Below are 20,212 nucleotides of genomic sequence, written 5' to 3' on the forward strand. Positions count from 1 at the left end.
ATGTACTACAACGCCTGGCTGGCCTACGTGTATTATTTTTAACTATATTTTATTTATTTGAGACAGAGAAAGGCAGAGAGAGAGAGAGAGAGAGAGAGAGAGAGGGGGGAGAGAGACAGGGAGGGGGAGGGAGGAAGGGAGGAGAGAGAGGCAATGGGCACACCAGGGCCTCCAGCCACTGCAAATGAACACCAGATGCGTGCACCCCCTCCCTTGTGGGTCTTGGAGAATCAAATTGGCTTTGCTGGAAAACGCCTTAACCACTAAGCCATCTCTCCAGCCCTATATGTGTGTTTTTTTTTAAAAGAATTTTATTTATTTATTTATTTATTTACTTACTTACTTACTTTTGTTTTTTTTGAGGTAGGGTTTTGCTCTAGCCCAGGCTGACTTGGAATTCGTACTGTAGTCTCAAGGTGGCCCTGCACTCACAGCAGTCCTCCTACCTCTGCCTCCCAAGTGCTGGGATTAAATGATGTGCCACAACACCCAGCAATAATTTTAATTTCTCCGGATGTGTGCACCGTCATGTACATCTGGTTTACATGGGTTCTGGAGGGTTAAACCTGGGTCCTTAGGCTTTGCAGGCAAGCACCTTAACTGCCAAGTCATCTCTTGTAAGCCCAATAGGTTTTTTTTTTTTTTCTCAAGGTAAGGTCTCACTCTAGCTTAGGCTGACCTGGAATCCACTATGGAGTCTCAGGGTGGCCTTGAACTCATGATGATCCTCCTACCTCTACCTCCCTGAGTGCTGGGATTAAATCTATGTGTATTTTTGACAAAACATTTTATTTTACAAACCATTTAAAATATTTTTTCCTCTGTGGTGCTGGTGATAGAACCTAGTGCCTGATATGTGCTAGGCAAGAGCTCTACTACTGAGTTATATCCCTAGCTCCTCCATTTTAAATAGTCACTGAGTGTTATATACTGTGTATTCTACCTCCTTCCTACCTTAGACAGTAGGAACCTTGAAAGAAGACATTTTGTTTCTTGTGTTTCTCTCTCTTTCAAAACACTCAGGGAAAGATAAGTACAAGCACTTTCTTAGTCAGTAACAAGGACTGCTTCCTGGGAAGAATCTGGTCTGCTCCTTGCCAAGGCTGGGTTGAAGACTCACCTGGGGACTACTGTCAGGGTTGTATAGGTCTCCAGGCTTCTGACCCCTCTGGTCCACACTGTAATATTTGCAGTGATTCCACTGGACCATAGAGGGGTTCTGGGGGGGCTGGGGTCCATTAGGGACATTCAGCTGCATGACTACCACACCTGGTCCAGAAGGTGACACTCCTAAGTAGCGTGAAGAAAGAAGTCAGTTAAAAAAAAAGAGAGATTAAGAGCAGTTGGTTGAGAAGTGAAGCTGTATTTTGGTCTTCTAGTTGTTCCTGAATAGGAAAGCCGGGTAACAAATCCACCCATTCATTTCAGGGTCACTCAAACTGTGTTCTGCCAGACCCTGAGATAGTTGCTGATTTGGCTTCTGATCGATACTCCCACCCTCAACCCAGTAGAAGCCTGAATGAAAGAATGAGCTCCAGATGCCAATGCTCTCCTGGCCCTCAACCTGAGGGTGGGGGGGTAGGGGGCGGACTTTGTTATGCTTGGCAGAAAAACTACTTCATTCCATCAAAGCTCAGAATTACCAAATACCCAGGTCAGATTGCTCATATGTCTGGGTATGGTACTTGTCCTAGTCTGGGGAATGAACCAGGGCTACAGATATGTGCAAGCCTTTCTGCAAGGACCACAGGTAAGTCATCAAATTCTGACTGCTGTGGAGAAGACGAGTGCACAAAGCTGTGCTAGGCCAGACTAGGAGGTGCTTCTTCACTGGGAGTGCTGTACAGATGCACGTCATGTTCAGGAAATGACAAATGACATGAATTGCTAACATATAAGAGCTCTGTAGAGAAAGCAGCAGGAGGTGAGAAACTTGTTCCACCAACATTTATTGGATGTTTACTATGTGCCAGTGCTTGTGTTGGGCACTGAATGAACAACAAACAAGCCTGGTTCCTGCCCTCACAGAATGGAGGATTCAGATATTAAGGATTCAGATATTAAGTAAATAGCTGATATCGGAGTTTGAAGTACTTCTGCTAAGCTGTTTGAATTTAATCTGGAGATGCTGGGATAGGATGAAGCTTTGGAAAGCAAATCCTATCTTTGCTTTGCCTATAGCATAATGAAGGGAGGAATTCCAGTGGCAGGTAGATCATGAAGCACATGAGGCGGCTCTAAACGATACTAATGCCAAGGGAGGAAAGTAAGCCGGCTGGATCCTCTGAAGGCTACACCAATAGGTTCAGGGGCCTAACTGGAGATGACCCTGAGGTTTTGCTACTCTTTACCTCCTCACAAGGTGTAGGAAGGAAAGGGCACAGTGAGGAGGAACATTAAGTGTTAAATCCTCCTCATGGTAAAAAGCAAGGAAAGAAGTCAAGGAAATGCTGTTTTTTTTTTTTTAGGTAGGGTCTCACTCTGGCTCAGGCTGACCTGGAATTCACTATGTAGTCTCAGGGTGGCCTCCAACTCATGGTAGGTGGTCCTCCTACCTCTTCCTCCCTCCTGAGTGCTGGGAAATGCTATTTGACAGACAGTTCCTGCTGGGAGAAATGTGCAGGAGCTCTGCTCTTCCACAGAGGACTGTCGGGCATGTGGGTTTGCTTTGACCTTCCAGGCTGTAGACCTGTTGAGGTTGAATTGGTGTGTGTGGTGGTGGTAGATATGGGAGCTAGGTTAGTAACTCAAAAGCCTGCAATGCTGTCGTCTGCATGGTTTGGTGCTTCGGGCTGTCACTGCTGCTACCACATTACTTCTGATGGGACACGGCGGCCTGCTCCTTGGGCACAGCTGTGCTAGGAGGAGAGTGTGATGCTTTGCTCCGGTATTATCAACGGAAAGGAAAAGAAAGCAGCTCAGGAGATAGTGCCTGTTGTATCCTGTGCCCCTGGCCAATTTGTGTACCCCACCTTGAAGGGGGTCATTCAATTAAAGAGCACAAATACCCAGTGCAACAGACTCCTATCTCCCCATCCCCTGCCAAGGGGGACAGGGTATTCATCAGTGTGGCTTATAGAAGGGCCACAGGAAAATTACAGTTGTGGAGTGTCATGCATTTAACAACTCTCCCCTTACTATAGTCGCTTTGGGTATTTTATTTCTCCATTCTAAAAGCCTCATCCACTCCAACATTCCCTAACAACAAAATTGCAATTGACCTTATTCAAACTCCTCATTGCTACCTGAGGGGCCAAAGCAAAATAATCAAATCTACAGCTTTTCTAGAAGGCAGCTCACAGTCTGAGCCTAATGCCCTGGGCCATGAGAGATGGGGGTGTGTGTTGTGGTGTGAACATCAGCAGGGCAGAAGAAGCTTGCTCTAAGCCATGAGGAACTAATGCAGGCTTCAGGGGGAGGAGAGAAAGAACGAAGTTCTCATATTATTTTCTCTGATCCCAACAAAAAAATCAAGCCAAGATTCTAAGTTGCAGCCTCTGTTCTGAGCTCCTCCCCATGCTCCGTCCGCCCCCGCTGGCCTGGAGCGTTGTTCCTTCGCTCAACCGAGGACAGAGCACTACTCGGCTGATGAGCTCATTTTTATGCTTCTCTTCCTCAAGCCAAAAGCAGGTGGCATCTGTTAGCAGCTGAACTGTCCCTACTTTTTAATGGACATGGCAATAACAAGAAAGATAAAAAAAAAAAAAATCTACTGCCCAGAGAGATAGCACCTCCATACAATCAGGTTGGGGGAAGAAAGCTCACTTTTAAGCAGGTGGGGAAGAGGAAGGGGGTTGAATAAGGAAATCAATTTCAGCTTGAAAGCTCTGACAGGATAGGGGACGTGTGAATGGCTTTTTAAGTGGCATCATTAAACCTGGGCAGAAAGGTTGATTGGGCAGAGCAAACCACATAAATATAAACAGATGACATTTATGTCTGGCAGAACTGTTTTTTTGTTATTTGTTTAGGTTTTGTTTCCTTTTATTTATTGAAGGAAGAAGACTGATAAGGCTTCTCCCTGACTACCAGGAACCAAATCTATGGAAAAGAATGTTAAAGAAATAAAGCCAAAATCCAGGATAGAAATTTGTATTTTGGCCTTTTATAGGGTTTTGGGTAGAGAGAGGGGCATTTTCCAGAGTGGTAGAGAGCAGTCTCAGCTTCGGAAACCTTTAGAAACACGGCAGAACCTGAGCCAGTAAGTGAGAGGCCATTTCTACGTGTGGCTCACGCTGCCCATGCTGCTGTGTCACTGTGAGCTGGGAGTCTGTGTATAGACACTGCCGCCATTTCATGTCTATGTGCATCTTCCCCCGACAAGTATTGCTGTAAAAACCCAAGGGACCTGCCAGCCATCATTTTAATGTGAAGAAAAGTATTTCCTGGAGTTACAGTTATATCCAGTATTATAGTGGTAGAATTAAGAACCAGGCCTGGGTAAACTGGGCAATTACAAAAATGTATTAATAAACCACACCAGTTGTTCCAGGAGCAGCAATCCTAATCCCTGCCTTTATTTTTGGAAAAGTGACCATGTTGCTACATGAGAGGAAGGGCGGGTGGCTGTCCTCTGAAGGTGACGGGGTGGCCCTTATGGGCTATTCCTGCCATCTAACCTTCCCAGTTAACAGTAAACTAGAAAAGAAGGCAGAAGAAGCACTTGTTCTTTTTCTGTTTCCTCTTAGATCTCCATGAGCAAGGTTAAACACTTGCTTTTTTTTTTTTTTTCCCAAGGTAGGGTTTCACTCTAGCCCAGGCTGGCCTGGAATTCACTATGTAGTCTCAGGGAGGCCTCAAACTCACAGCGATCCTCCTAACTCTGCCACCCAAGTGCTGGGATTAAAGGCATGCTCCACCACGCCTGGCTAGGTTAAACATTTTCAAAATCAATAGTTAACTGAACGTGGTCTGTCAGATGACATGGGTAGAACAGAGGGTCCCACCATTTGGGGAAAGTACAGTGCTCAGTTAGAAGTCTAGATCAATCTAGGGGAAAAAAAGGAGATTTAATCGGGGAGAAATTCCAAAGAGGCAAGGAAAACTGATGTTGAAGTTTTACTCATTTCCTTTGATTTGGGAAGCCTAGATTATCATTTTTTTCCACCTTCAGCCCAGATCTCTAGTACTAGGTCAAGTAGGTAATGGGAAATTATTTTCTCTTGCTGTGTTTTTCATTCAAAGACCTCACATTTGAAGATGAACAGATACAAGAGATCTGAGACATAAACTACTAAGGCTGCAAACAAAAATGTGCATACCAATATGCCCTTACATACATGCATATACTGAACAAGCAGGAGAGCAAATGCCCTGTGGCACCAAGCACCACCACAGGACATAGCAGTTCCTGCAGCTGGTTTCTAAATTTCTATATGCTACTGGGAATTTTAAGGCTAAGTGTCCCAGGCAGACACTTGGAGAAACAGGCAGAGAGACTACTTGCATAATAACTGGTTAAGGGTTACTGAATTAAAAACTTTAGCCAGTGATGAGTCCATGCTTGTTCTAGATGAAGTCAGAAGTGACTGTAACTTACAAGTAAAAATGTATCACGTCTTACAAACAAGATTAATTCTGTAATTGTTCTACAGCACCTAACACAGAGTACAAAAAGTACATTTCTTTTTTTAAATTTTTTGTTGTTGTTATTTTTATTTATTTATTTGAGAGCAACAGACAGAGAGTAAAAGAGGCAGAGAGAGAGAGAAAGCATGGGCGCGCCAGGGCCTCCAGCCATTGCAAACGAACTCCAGAGGCGTGCGCCCCCTTGTGCATCTGGCTAACGTGGGTCCTGGAGAATCGAGCCTCGAACCGGGGTCCTTAGGTTTCACAGGCAAGTGCTTAACCACTAAGCCATCTCTCCAGCCCAAAAAGCACATTTCTAAATAGGGAAAACTGGCAAAGAAGCTCCCTCTCACCAGAAGAGGGCACTCAGACATCCCTACAACACAGTGGAACAGAGATGGTCCGGAGCTAAATTAAGACTCCCTCTTCAAAAGCCCTGGTATTTCTGTAACTACAGTGTAGTGCTGTGTGTGTGTGAGGGGTGAGTAGAGGGGCAAAAGGGAAACAAAAGGGTGGCTGCATATGTTACAATGGGAGCAGATGGGAAGGGGCCACACAGAATAAATCTAATCACCTGGGGTAGCTAGCTGGCCCCTTTAAAGGGGGCCTATCATTGTTTAACATGAAGTCCATGTATTTCCAACTAGAGGGAAAGGGAGAGAGTACAAAGTATATTGTAAATCTGTTATTGAGGATGTAGCATAACATACGAAAAGTTCAAGTTCTAGGATTATGACCTTAGGAAGTCATTTAATCTTTCTGAGTCTTAACATTTCCTCCTGGTTAGAACTGAAACATCACAATGTATGTGAACACACATTAAAATCTGGTGAAAAAGATCTCTGACATGACTTAAAAAGCATTTCTCAACTTTCTTCACACTCCCAAGAGAAAAGAAAAGCTGTCTAGCTGTCTAAAGGAAGAATGAGTTCAAGAGACAAGAAGTAAGAATCAGAAGGTAAGAGTAAGTATTTCATGACTCAACCATATGTGAGTATAATGGTGGGATCACATTTAACAACAACAACAACAGAATGAAAGAACAGAAAACCCAGCTCAGACTCATGATCCTTCTGCCTCTACCTCTGAGTGCCAGATGAAGGCATGTGCCTCATGCATAAGCAAGACCTGGGGTCACAGCTGATCCCTCAATGCTTTCCAGCTCTAGAACACAAGCCCTTCAGTAGTGTTTGCCCTACCCCTCCCCAAATTCTTTATCCTCTTACCTGAGTACTGCTGTGGCATCTGTGGTGGGCTGCAGGGAGAGGGAGACTGAGGCATCTGGTACTGCTCCGAGCCAGGAGGCTGCAGAAACCCCACAGAAGGACTAGGAGGCAAGAAGAGAGGAGTATTGAAATGACAGAGGAGAAACACAGCTCCTGGCAAACAGCTGCTGCTTCCTAGGCCTCCCCTGTGGGAAGCAGAGGCAGCTCCAAGCCATTCCCAGACCAATTTGCCATGCAATTTCTAAAATTACTCATCAGTTCAAAGTTAATTATATATATTTGTACTTGATCATCTTTCAATTAGGAAACTGCTCATCAGTGCTACAGATGGAATGTTAGTGGCACATGCTTTTCCCAACAGTGTGGAAACGGCACATACACACAGATCTGGAAGCACTACAGCACAGGCCACAGACACTTATAGTGCTGGGAGGGCAGGAGAACAAAATCCAGGAACTAAGGAGATGAATGAACTAAGGAGATGAACACTTAGAATTATACACAATGGTAAACACTAAGAATCATCTAAAGACAATCAGAAAAAAAAAAAAAACCAACTCCACAAGATTCAAAACATGAGACATAAACATAAAAAGACAGAGCTGGGTGTGGTGGTGCACACCTTTGATCCCAGAACTTGGGAGGCTGACACAGGAGGATCACCATGAGTTTGAGACCAGCCAGGAGCTACAGAATGTGTTCCAGGTCAGCCTAGGGCTAGAGAGTGAGATGCTTCCCTGGGTGCGGGAGAGGGGGAGGAAATAGAGACAAACATACACACTGGAGATGGACATACAGAAACACAGTTAGAGGAGACTAGCTCTACTTCAGCCTTGCTTCTAACCAGCCATATAACTTTGAGTAGGTTTGTTAACATCTTTAGCTGGAATTTCTTCATTTTAAGATGAACAAAGGGCAAGACAGATGGCTCAGCAGTTAAAGGCACTTGTTTGCAAAACCAGATAGATAGTCCAGGTTCAATTATCCAGTACCCACCTAAAGCCAGATCACAAAGAGTGCATGTGTTTGGAGTTCATTTGAAGAGGTCCTGGAAACCCATTCTCTCTCTCTCTGCTTGCAAATAAATTAATTAATTACATAAATAAAGAGAAAGTCAGGGGATGTGGCAGCTTGTGCCTGTGATCCCAGCCCTGGTAAGGAGGAAGGTGATATTACTAGGTCAGCCTAAGCTATAGATAAAAACAAAAACTTAAAAGCAAAAACAAAAATAGGTATGGTGGCACATGTCTTTAATCCCAGAATTCAGGATGCTGAGGTAGTTAGATGGAGAGTTCAAGAACCACCTGGACAGCTGGACAGCCAGGTATGGTGGCATATGCTTTTAATCCCAGCACTTGGGAGGCAGAGGTAGGAGGATCACCAGGTGTTCAAGGTAACCCTGAGACTACATAGTGAATTCCAGGTCAACCTGGACTACAGCAAGACCCGATCTCAAAAAACCAACCCTTTCCCCCGCCAAAAAAACTGGGCTACATAGTGAACAATAAACATAAAACAAAACAAGGGGCCAGCCATGGTGGCACACACCTTTAATTCCAGTACTTGGGAGGCAGAGGTAGGAGGATCACCACGCCCTGATACTACATAGTGAATTCCAGGTCAGCCTGGGCTAAAGTGAGACCCTACCTGGAAAAAAGGTGTGTGTGTGGGGGGAGTGTATTAGATATCTTCTACTGATTTTTTAGCTATTATCTATAGTCATATAAATGTATATAAAAATATAAATAAATATATATTTATACATATGGAGAGAGAGGATATACACCATTGAGTTTTATCTGTATTTAGAAAAGTATACAAAAATGTATATAAATAATGCTTCTGTCTCTAAAGTAGGCAGGTGTTTTTCAGTACTAAGCTATATGCAAATTCAAACCAATGGGAAGAAAAGGCGACTGAGCTCCCTCTTTTTTTTTTTTTTTTTTTGGTTTTTCGAGGTAGGGTCTCACACTAGTTCAGGCTGACTCTGTCGTCTCAGGGTGGCCTTGAACTCACAGCGACCCTCCTACCTCTGCCTCTTGAGTGTGCACCACCACGCCCGGCTCCTCTTTTCTTTTAAATTTTATTTGCAAGCAGAGAGAGAGAAAAAGAGAGAGAAAAAGAATGGGAATGGGCACAAGAGGGCATCTTGCCATTGGAACAAACATCAGATGCACGTGTCACTTTGTGCATCTGGCTTTATGTGGGTACTAGGGATTTGAACCTGGGCCACCAAACTTTGTAAACAAGAGCCTTAAATGTTGAGTCATCTCTCCATCCCCCCCCTTTTTGTGTGTGCGTGTGATAGTGTGTGTCTCACTCTAGTCTAGGCTGACCTGGAACTCATTCTGTAGTCCCAGACTTGCCTTGAAATCATAGCAATCCTCCTACCCCTGCCTCCTGAGTGCTAGGATTAAGGTGTGTGCCACCACACCCAGCTTTCCTCTTTTTCATTAGTTTTTTCGTGCAAGTATGTTGTATGTGGTGTTATGTGCATAGTGTATACATATGTGTGAGGATGCATGCACCCCGTGTACATAAACATAGAGGCCAGGGGAGGCTGTAGGTATACTCTTCTACTATTCTTTTGCTTTATTTCATTGAGACAGAGTTTTTTGCTGAACCTGGAGCTTGCTCTTTTTTGGTTACACTGGCTCACCATGGTGCCTCAGTGATCCATGTCTCTGCCCCCACAAGACTAAGGCATGCATAGCCATGCCTGGGTTTGTTCATTTATTTATTTATTTATTTTTGAGGTACTGTCTTGCTCTAGCCCAGGCTTACCTGGAACTTACTATGTAGTTTCATCAGGCCAGCCTCAAACTCATGGTGATTTTCCCACCTATGCTTCCTTAGTGCTGGGATTAAAGGCATGAGCCACCACACCTAGGTACAGAAAGAATGGGCACAAGTGCTCTCTAGCCAGATGCATGGGCCACTTTGTGCATCTGGCTTTATGTGGGTACTGAGGAATTGAACTCAGGTGGTTAGGCTTTGCAACTGGCTTTTTACATGGGTTCTGGGGATCAAACTCAGATCCTCATGCTTGGCAGCAAGGATTCTAATCAAGTGAACTATGTCCTTAGCCATGTTTCTGTTTGTTATGTTTTTACTTTTTATTTTATTTGCAAGCAGAGAGGGGGAGGGAGGGAGGGAGGGAGAATGGGCATGACAGGGCCTTCAGTGACTGCATACACCACTTTGTGCATCTGGATTTATGTGGGTACCAGGGAATCAAACCCAGTTTGTTAGTCTTTGAAGGCAATTGCCTTAACCACTGAGTCAATTGTCCAAACCTATGGTTTTTTTTGTTGTTGTTTGTTTTTGTTATTTTGAGGTAGGGTCTTGCTCTAGCTCAGGCAGATATGTAAGTCACTATGTATTCTCAGGCTGGCTTCAAACACACAAAGGTGTGCATTACCATGCTCAGCTGTTTGTTTATTTTTGAGATAGAATCTCACTGCTGACCTTGATATCACTAAATAACAAGTAGAGGATGATTCTGAACTTCTGATTCTCCTGCTTCTGCTTCCCAAGTGCTCAGATTATAGGTGTGTATCATCAGTGTCGTGTTGATGCAATGCTGGGGAGAGAACTCAGGGCTTTCTTCAAGCTAGCCAAGCACAAGTGTGCTTTATCCTAAGCCTCTAGTTTTGTTTTCTTTTTATTTTTTCCATGTTTTTTAGAAGCAGGATCTTGTTCTAGCCCAAGCTGACCTAGAATTCATTATGTAGTCTCAGGCTGGCCTTGAATGCATGGACAATCCTCCTACATCTATCTGCCTACGAGTCCTGGGATTAAAGGCATGTGCCACCACTGTTATTTTTATTTTATCTTTTATATACCTTATTTATTTATTTACCCAAGAGACAGAGAATGAGGCAGAAGAGAGAAAGAGAGAGAGAGAATGGGCACATTAGGGCCTCTAGCCACTGCAAAAGAATTCCAGATACATGCGCCTCCATGTGTATCTGGCTTACGTGGGTACTGGGGAATCGAACTAGGATCCTTAGGCTTTGCAGGCAAGCACCATAACTGCTAAGCTACCTCTCCAATCCTTATTTATTTATTTATTTATTCGTTTTTCAAAGTAGGGTCTCACTCTAGCTCAGGCTGACCTGGAATTCACTACATAGTCTCAGGGTGGCCTCGAATTCACAGCGATCCTCCTATCTCTGCCTCCCAAGTGTTGGGATTAAAGGTGTGCGCCACAATGCCCGGCTACTTTTTTTTTTTAAACTGGGTTTCACCAGATAGTACAGACTAACCTCAAACTTGTGAAGCTCCAGCTTCAGCCTCCTAACTGCTGGTTATTACAGGTATGCAATCCACTATGCCATCAAGGCAAGCTACTTCTAAGATCTTTAATCCTGGGTTTCTTAAGTCAGTGGAGATACAAGCATGGTGTGACAATTGCTGAAGGTCTGGGAGATGTGGCCCGGCTCTCCAGCAGTCCTCACCTCGTACCGTTCTGCTGAGCTGGTGGGATCATGCTGTAGTACACAGGTACACCCCCTGCTGGGAGGCCTCCTTGCACAGACTGGCTCGCAGGGACCAGCATGGGTTGCTGGAAAGGCGGCTGGACCACATTTTGTGAGTCACTGCCCACTGAGACCTGGGTGGAGAAGAGCATGACTAACTGGTAATTTCACTGAGATCATCCAGAGAACAGGCTTGCCACTAGGCCAGGGCATTAAAACCTTGTGGGGTTTGAATATGAAATATCCCCTATAGGTGCATGTGTTTGAATACTTAATCCTCAGTTGGTGGTGCTGTTGGGGAACCTCTAGTAGGTGGAGCCTTGCTGGAAGGGGCAGACCTTTGAAGTTTTATAATTCAGCTCCATTTGCTGGTCCTTCTTGTTCTACTTCCTCCCTGCTGATTTGATAATGTGACACTGGCTCTCTGCTCTGTTGCCATGCTTTCCCTACACAAGTGGACTTTTAGAAGTACAAGCTGCTTCTGGTTGGGTACCAAGAAGATAAGTGATATAAACTTCCAGCCCACTTTTTTTTTTTTTTTGGTTTTTTGAGGCAGGGTCTCACTCTGGTCCAGGCTGACCTGGAATTAACTCTGTAGTCTCAGGGTGGCCTTGAACTCATGGCGATCCTCCTACCTCTGCCTCCCGAGTGCTGGGATTAAAGGCGTGCGCCACCACGCCCGGCTAAGCCCACTTCTTAAGAGACTCAACTGCCCAAAGGAAATGCTTACAGCTAGGTCCATTTCACCTTCTTTACACACTACCCTCTGGCATCGCATGGAGGAAGGCACCTGATTTCCTTTAGACTCTAGCTGCTTTCCTGGGCAAATACTTATTTGCATAGCTGTCTAAAGATAAAACAAGTTAAAGACTCTTCCTATCTTTTTGGGCTTTCTTTCAAAGGAGAAACACCCCTAGAAGTTCTAGGGAGAAAGCAGATAGTATTTTAGTATTGGAGCTTTTAGTCTGAATGACCCTGGGAGGCTGTATTTTTCTCATCCCAAGGACTTGGTCATTTTTCCAAACACAGAATTCACGCACTTGGTAAGAAGGCAGTGGAGTGTACTGAACCACCAGGCCTTGCATCTGGCCCCCCATGCTGCTCCTCTGGTTGCTGAGCAGGCCCTGGTTCTGAGGCTGCTGAACCCCAATCATGCCTTGGTAAGCCGCCTGCTGCTGGTTAGGCATCATGGGCTGTAAACCTGGGGTGAGCAAGGCACAGAAGACATTAGTACGGATGTTTAGGAGGTCCCTCCCCACAGCATTCACTTCCCTTCTTCATTCTATTTAAAAATATTTTATCTTTACTTATTTGACAGAGAGAGGCGGGGGAGAGAAAATGGGCACACCAGGGCCTCCAGCAACTGCAAATGAACTCCAGACGTGTGCACCCCCTTGTGCATCTGGCTAACATGGGTCCTGGGGAATTGAACCTGGGTCCTTTGGCTTTACAGGAAATGCCTTAACTGCTAAGCCATCCCACTCATTCTATTTTATTTTTTTTTCTGTAGGTTTTTGGTTCTTCCTTACAAGGGTAATTATTCTTACTTTTTACAAAAAAAAAAAAAATTTTCCCAAATGGGGGAAAATAATTTTTTTTCAGTAGTCTCTGTTCTTCCCTTGTGAACCACTGTCTTACACCAGTGGTTCCTCTTACCAGGCTGCTGGGATGGCTGAGCCAGCTGTTGACCACGCTGGGGGCTATAGGCCACCGGGTGAGAAAGAGGTCGATATTGCTGGTTGGAGTTAGGATACTGTCCAGGGGGATAGTAAGAAACCTGGATCTAAGATGAGAGGAGATAAATATAAGAAATCCTTTTAATCTTGTCCTAACATCTTCAAATTACTAAATGTCTCAAGGCTAATGGCCAAAAATTCTATAAATAAGAGATTCTTTTTGGGTCTGTAATTACAGGATTACTATACAAAGTTGAAATAGAACAGCACTTAGGGCAAGCATGGCGGCACATACCTTTAATCCTAGTTCTTGGGAGGAAGAGGTAGGAGGATCACTGTGAGTTTGAGGCCAGTCTTGAGACTACATAGTGAATTCCAGGTCAGCCTGGGCTAGAGCAAAACCATAACTCAAAAAACCAAAACCAACTGGGCCAGAGTGATACCCTATCTGGGGGGGGACCCCAAAACAAAAACCAACCAAACAAAATCACCCAGCACTTGTGTTGTAAACAAAGGAGACATCCCAGACACAAAGATAACTCTCAAGTATCATATGGGTGCAACATTACTTTGGTCTGTCTAAGTCAGAGGAAGAAAGGCTTATAATACTGGTCAAATTAGTGCCTGAAGCTGGGAACAGGGGCTGCTCACCTGCTGAGGGGGCTGCATGTAGCCCTGGGGTGGCAGGACTTGCTGAGTAGGTGGTGCATGGCTAGAGGTGGAATAGTTGGAAGTGGGAAGGGGCTGGCCTGTGGAAGCCATAATGAAGCTTGTCTGCTGAGGATGCTGGGAAATCAGTGGGGGCTGGAACAGAGCGGAGGATGGGTCAGCTGCTTCAGTAGAACCTTGGCGGCTAAGGCTCATTTGTCCAAAAGGGTTGTTGAGGTCATCTGCCTGTGGAGAGAGTGGGGAGCTCAAGGACCATAGCTATATCAAACCTCATGCTTCTGGCATCAATAGAGAAAGGCAGACAAAGCTGAGCATGGTGGTACATGCCTGTAATCCCAGTACTTGGGAAGTGGAGGTATGAGGATCAGGAGTTCCAGGCCGGCTTCAGTTACATAACAAATTTCAGGCCAGCCTGGGCAACTTGGGAACCTTGACTCAAAAAAAAAATTTTTTTTTTTTTGTTTTTCAAGGTAGGGTCTCACTCTAGCTGAGGCTGACCTGGAATTCACTCTGCATTCTCAGGGTGGCCTTTAACTCACAGCGATCCTCCTGCCTCTGCCTCCCAAGTGCTGGGATTAAAGGCGTGCGCCACCATGCCCAGCAAAAAAAAAAAAAAAAATTTTTCCCCCAAAACAAAAACAAGAAACAAGAAGACAGACAGCAATAGCAATGGTCCATAGAGTTCCTTCTACCATGTTGGGACAGTCCTTTGCCCTGAGAAGTACATTTTAGCCTTTAAGCATCTGTTATATGGTGCTTTAAACTATTTAAATTGAATAGCTGGTCGGCACCTCAGAACAGAGCCAGTACCCCTTCGACATGTATAGCAATGGCTACCTTGATTATGACTTATTTGTTCCTAGGAGACAGGAGCAAATGATACAACTTCTGTCTACAGAAAAATACAGAACTAGAGAGTTAAAGAAAAGATGGTAAGAATCTTTCCATTTCCTGTACTTCTCATTCCCCTAGCCATATAAAAGTTTCCTACCTTGCTATCAATCCAGTTTTCATAATAACTAGATAACACCTTGAATGGATTATGGTGGCTAGGTTTTAAGCCTCCACAGCAAAGGACTGGTGGGATCCACTCCTGCTGCTTCCCTCCTCACTCTCTTTCAAGGTCATTTCCACCTTTGTTCTTTGACACTAGCCTAGAGTTCTCTCACCCTTCAGAAACTACTTTCAATTCTCACCTCTGAAAGGAAGCCAGAGTGAGTGACTGAGCTAGAGGAAGACACTGACTGGCTGGTCTGTAATTACCTTTCTCTCAGCCTTCTTTCCTAAACAGCATGGGTGTTCCATCCATTATGTGTGTGGTGATGGGTTACAGTTTCTTAGCTTCCTCTCTTTTACTCTCTGGACAGTAATTCACACACATGTGAGCACGCAGGCACACTCACACCCACCGATGCACAAACTAAAGCAGGAATTCTTTTGCAACAGACAAAAGTGGAAATTAAAAGAAAATGTTGCCCTATACTTTGACTCATTTTCAGGGAACTGTTTTGCTACTTATGTTTTGGTCAGAATTAGATGACAAGAGGACTAGATTGCAGAATATTTTGAGGTCCATATTCTAGCACTTTTCAGAATGAAGATAAGAGAGAGGTAGGAGGAAAGAGGGGATTCTAGTGAAAGGTGTGATTAACATGAAAAAAAAAATCAGGGTTCCTATAACCATGAAGTTATCAACTATGAGGCAAATCAGCTCTGCAAAGGATTTTTATGTAGAGTACAAAAATTTCTTTCTGTATTATTTACGTATTTTGAGATAGGGTTTTCCTCTACCCCAAACTAAGCTAGATATTATGACATAGCCTAGCTGGCCTGGAATTCAGTATGATCCTTTTGCCTCAGCTTCTGAAGTGCTAAGATATTAGGTACGTTCTACCACACCCGGATTTTTTTTTTTTCTTTTCAAGGTAGAGTCTCACTCTAGCTCAGGTTGACCTGGAATTCACTATGTAGTCTTAGGGTGGCCTTGAACTCATAGTGACCCTCCTACCTCTGCCTCCCAGGTGCTGGGAGTAAAGGTGTGAGCCACTACACCCTGCTCTCCACACCCAGTTTTATAAACAATTTAAAAAGCATGTACTATGCACTAGAAGAGGATATAAAATGACAGGGTAAGACAAGCAAGATCTCAAATTTGTAACCCCTGGTACCTGTGACATGCGCAGTGAAAGGAAGCTGTAGGGAAAGCATTCTGCACAGAATAAACTGGGAACAAGTTAGATGAAGGATGTATATGGTAGAGAGATGAGAAGCCTAGGCTATGTGCTCCTCCTCTTAACATTCAGGGAAACTCAGCATCCCTGTCTTATGTTTAGGTATCTTTGGTAGGCTATGGTGAGGCCACTGTGTTGGAGTGTAATTCAGCCTGTGCTAGCCCCTCAAGGAATGGCTTTCCATCTCCTCCAAAAGCACAGCATGCTTGCAAGAGCACCACAGACTGACCCAGACATACCCACAGATACAGGCTACACATGGACAAGACAAAAGAGGGAATGGAATTGTATACCATGTTGTACTGCTGGGGCGGAGAAACTGGCAGAAGGACTTGGGGACAGGAGCTTGGAGAGAATTGAACAGGCTGCGGAGAGGGCTGCAGGGCCGGGACTGGCTGTGAACCAGCAGAGAGGCATGTGGAAAACGAAGAGAAAAAGGACAGGTGGTGGGGTGGGGGCAGGGACAGAGATAGGGATGGGAAAGGGAGGAACAACAAGGTTAATCATAAAAGAAATTTCACATGAATTTCAAGGCTACTGAACAGGCTGAACACCACATCTGGAATAGCATGTGGCTTTCATATGTCTGACAAGCAATCTCTCCTATTAGGAGATACATACTGTTCTCCCCACCCCATTAGCCACTTTGAACTCTTGAGCAGTTGTGAGTAGTCTGAGGGACTCTCAGGACCAGAGTCTGCTAGCTGATTTCAAAGTTCTCCAAAGTACTTTTGTCCTGACCAGATGATCCCTGGGGGCGGGAGGGGGGCGCGTGATCAAAATCCTACTGAATGCCCACTTCAGAAGGGATTCCTGTGACCACTGTTTAACTGCCTCTGTAGGAAGGGTCATGCAAGGCCAGCTCTTCTGGAGGAAGCACTGCCACAGGGATTGTCTCCCTCCTGAGGGCAGAAAAGAAATCAACAGCCAGGAGATGCCTGCTTTCAGCTCTCTCCCTCCATGAATTTCTGTGCTCTTTTGGGCTGTGAGGACAATATGAAAAATGCTCTTGTTAAACAAATACAGTGGACTTGGGGCAAAATATCAACAGCTTAGTTTTGTTTCTATCTCTTCAGTCTCTTCACTAGCCCCAAGTAGGAGGACTTATTTGCTCATTAGGAACACACAGTGTTCTAAACCAATTGATGGTATATTCTCCTCATTTCTTCCCCTCTAATCACTTAGACTGTCACATAAATTCTCTAGTCATAGTTCCTGGTGGAAGGATGGATAAGAGAAGGAAGAGGTGAGGAAGGAGATAACATTTATAGACATTTTCTTATGATGGCCTCACAAGAGGACTATAGACGTGAAGTTCAACTATTAAAAATAAGGCTTGGGCTGGAGAGATGGCTTAGCGGTTAAGCGCTTGCCTGTGAAGCCTAAGGACCCCGGTTCGAGGCTCGGTTCCCCAGGTCCCACGTTAGCCAGATGCACATGGGGGCGCACACGTCTGGAGTTCGTTTGCAGAGGCTGGAAGCCCTGGCACGCCCATTCTCTCTCTCCCTCTTTCTGTCTTTCTCTCTGTGTCTGTTGCTCTCAAATAAAAAAAAAAAAAAATTAAGAATAAGGCTTAAGTCAGGTGTGGTGGCGCACACCTTTGATTTCAGAACTCAGGAGGCAGAGGTAGGAGGATCACCTTGAGTTCAAGGCCACCCTGAGACTACATAGTAAATTCCAGGTCAGCCCGGGTTAGAGCGAGACCCTACCTCAAAAAAAAAAAAAAAGCTCACAGTAGGGATGTAGTAGCTCAGACTCAGAATATAATGCTTTCCTAGCATGCCCAAGACCCTGGATTAAACCTTCTCCCCACAAAAGAAAGTAAGGCTGGGGGAGAGGGGGAGGCTAGAGAGATGGCTCAACGGTTAAAGGTACTTTCTTACAAAGCCCAATGTCCCTGGTTCGATTTCCCCATACCCACATAAAGCCAGGTGCACAAAGCAGCACATGCATATGGAGCTCATTTGCAGTGGTAGGAGGTCCCCCCCTCCACTGCAATCATAAATAAGTAAATAAAGGAGGAAAGCAAGGCTCAGTGAAATTACATGGCTCACCTGGGATCACACCACTAATATGACAGAGCTGACTGAAACCTAGTTATTCAGGGCATGTGTTCATGCCACTTCACTTGAAGAGTGAGGAGTTGGTGATGGAAGAAGCCAAACAGAATTTTCAGGCATCTTCCAGACTTCTCCCTCTTATTTTATTTAAAGCATTAAGATGTATGGGGGTTGTGTCATGGAAATCATGCCCTAAGATCTCTGGGAGACTCTTTCCCAGAGGGTACTGGGACTATCAGTACAGGAGGCAGAGTCTAAGAATGAGAAGACTCCCAAAAGGGGGGTTGGAGACCTTAGTAGTGGTCCTGTTCCCTAGATTTTAAAACTGTTACCAAGAATCCCAAGTGACATGGGCTGTAGCCTGAAAAATCAACTCTTAGCCCACTGGCACTCTTACTTGATATAAACCAGTGGCATTTCAAATGTAATTGCTGGCCAATCTGCCCAACACTGACTGCCCTATGTTGGTGGCTCCTATACATATTTCCTATCATTCTGACCCTCATCTTCTTCTTAGGGGAGGGTTTCACTTGGTGTAGGCATTATATTCTCTGGGGAGAAGGGACAGTAAAGTGGTAAAACAACTCTGTTTTCCTCACACTTGTAGGTGTTAAATAAACAATGAAGAGACAGGATGTTCCTTTCCTAGCTCTCCCTAAGTGGGAAGAGTAACAGTAAGGGAAGGGGCTTCCGCTGCTATTTTCTGGTTATTCTACCACTACTTTCAATTCTCTTCTTGGACAGTCTCAACTCCAAAACCAGGGAACCTGAGAAACCATGAGGGCATGGTTGCCATCTACTGGTGAATTCTGGGATAGACCAATGGCTCAAATCCTGAAAACATCAGCCAAAATGCTAAGCGCCTATGTAAGAGGTCCACTGTATTTGAAGTCAACTACAAAGGTAGCCAAAAGCTCTTTACCTTTACTCCTTGGTTTTGCCTGTTTCACTGACTTATGAGATGAAGGTGCTCAGATTAAAAAAAAAAAAAAAGGCCTGCCCATAAAGGTAAAAGTATCATTTTGCCTGTACTGCCATAGGACCTATGCAAATGTTTCTTGCCATAGAGCCTTTCTCAAAAATTTTCTTCTAAAGTTATATGCATATGTATGTGTGTATGTGTACATACACTTACATACATGCACACATAGTCATTCCTACACTATTACATAAATTTGAGGAATTGGACAATAATGATTCTTGGGTTTAGAAACTTCAGTATAAAAATCCCTTATACTGCTGACAGTCACTTAGGCCAAACCAAAGCAGGAAGGCAGCAAAGAAGAAATGGGCCTTAGGTTTGAACTCCAGGTGAGAAAGAAAGATGGGGAGGAAGATAGGGAAAGAGGGAGGGAAGAGTAGGAAAGGAAGAAAGGGACAGAGCTGGAGAGAAAATAGCAAGGAAGAAGAGATATAGAATGAGGTGGTGGCACTGCCTCAGCAGCTACAACAAATGCCTTGGAGACAATGAAACTTACCCAGGAAAAGATTCTTTAGTTTGGACTCTGTGATCATGAGAGCACCAAACAATGAATCCAATCTCCAAATACAGCACCACACTCCCTACAGAAGATGAGTTAACATCAACAGCTCATCCACTGACCTGCAGAATCCAGGAGCAAGGGCAGGACCTGAGTAAAAGTTTGGTGTTTAGGGCCCATAACTTGGGCATTCAGTCTAAAAAAATGGCTATTCTCTTATTTCTTCCTTCTTCTCCTTTCCTCCCCTCTCCTCTTTTATTTTTATTTTATTTTATTTTATTTTTAGAGGTAGGGTCTCCCTCTATCCCAGGATAACCTGGAACTCACTCTGCAGCCCCAGGCTGGCCTCAAACTCACAACAATCCTCATACCTCAGCTTACAGAGTCTTGGAATTAAAGGCGTGTAATAACAGCCTGGCTAAGATTGTATTAAAATACACACATTTCAGAAATAAAATGCTGGGACTTTGGAAAAGTGAGACACACACAAATAAAAGCACAGTAGGAAACAGCTGGAGGAAGAAGCACAGTTCACCCATTTACAGGTCTGAAATAAGACACCGCTCAGGAGGCCGAGGTAGGAGGATTGCCATGAGTTCAAGGCCACCTTGAGACTGCATAGAGCCGGAGCTAGAGTGAGACCCTACCTCAAAAACAAACAAACAAACAAAAAACTCCAACATTTGAAATAAGACACAGGCAGGGAAAATACATACACACATGCCATATTTCAGGAGGGAACAATGGAAGCTGTACAAATAAGAGTTAATGGAGCAGATGGTAACAGGACAAGAAACCATAGGAAGACTGCTTTATAGAC

At 44.5% G+C, this 20,212-nt stretch overlaps 1 protein-coding gene across 10 annotated transcripts in view; it reads right to left on the minus strand.

Moving 5' to 3' along the window:
* R3hdm2 (R3H domain containing 2) overlaps positions 1-20,212 on the minus strand; it is a 193,742-nt gene that overhangs the window by 6,049 nt on the left and 167,481 nt on the right. For 6 of the 10 annotated variants that reach the window (XM_045151575.1, XM_045151573.1, XM_045151572.1 and 3 more), the window contains 7 exons: positions 16,145-16,246; positions 13,603-13,845; positions 12,932-13,058; positions 12,316-12,476; positions 11,255-11,409; positions 6,795-6,895; positions 1,121-1,290 (listed from right to left, as the gene is read on the minus strand). In XM_045151575.1, coding sequence (XP_045007510.1) covers positions 1,121-1,290; positions 6,795-6,895; positions 11,255-11,409; positions 12,316-12,476; positions 12,932-13,058; positions 13,603-13,845; positions 16,145-16,246 — 1,059 coding nt within the window. The remainder of the gene's footprint in view (positions 1-1,120; positions 1,291-6,794; positions 6,896-11,254; positions 11,410-12,315; positions 12,477-12,931; positions 13,059-13,602; positions 13,846-16,144; positions 16,247-20,212) is intronic. The other 4 variants (XM_045151578.1, XM_045151577.1, XM_045151576.1 and 1 more) reach the window with 1 other exon arrangement.

This window comes from Jaculus jaculus, chromosome 6 (assembly GCF_020740685.1).
Source record: "Jaculus jaculus isolate mJacJac1 chromosome 6, mJacJac1.mat.Y.cur, whole genome shotgun sequence".
NCBI lineage: Eukaryota > Metazoa > Chordata > Mammalia > Rodentia > Dipodidae > Jaculus > Jaculus jaculus.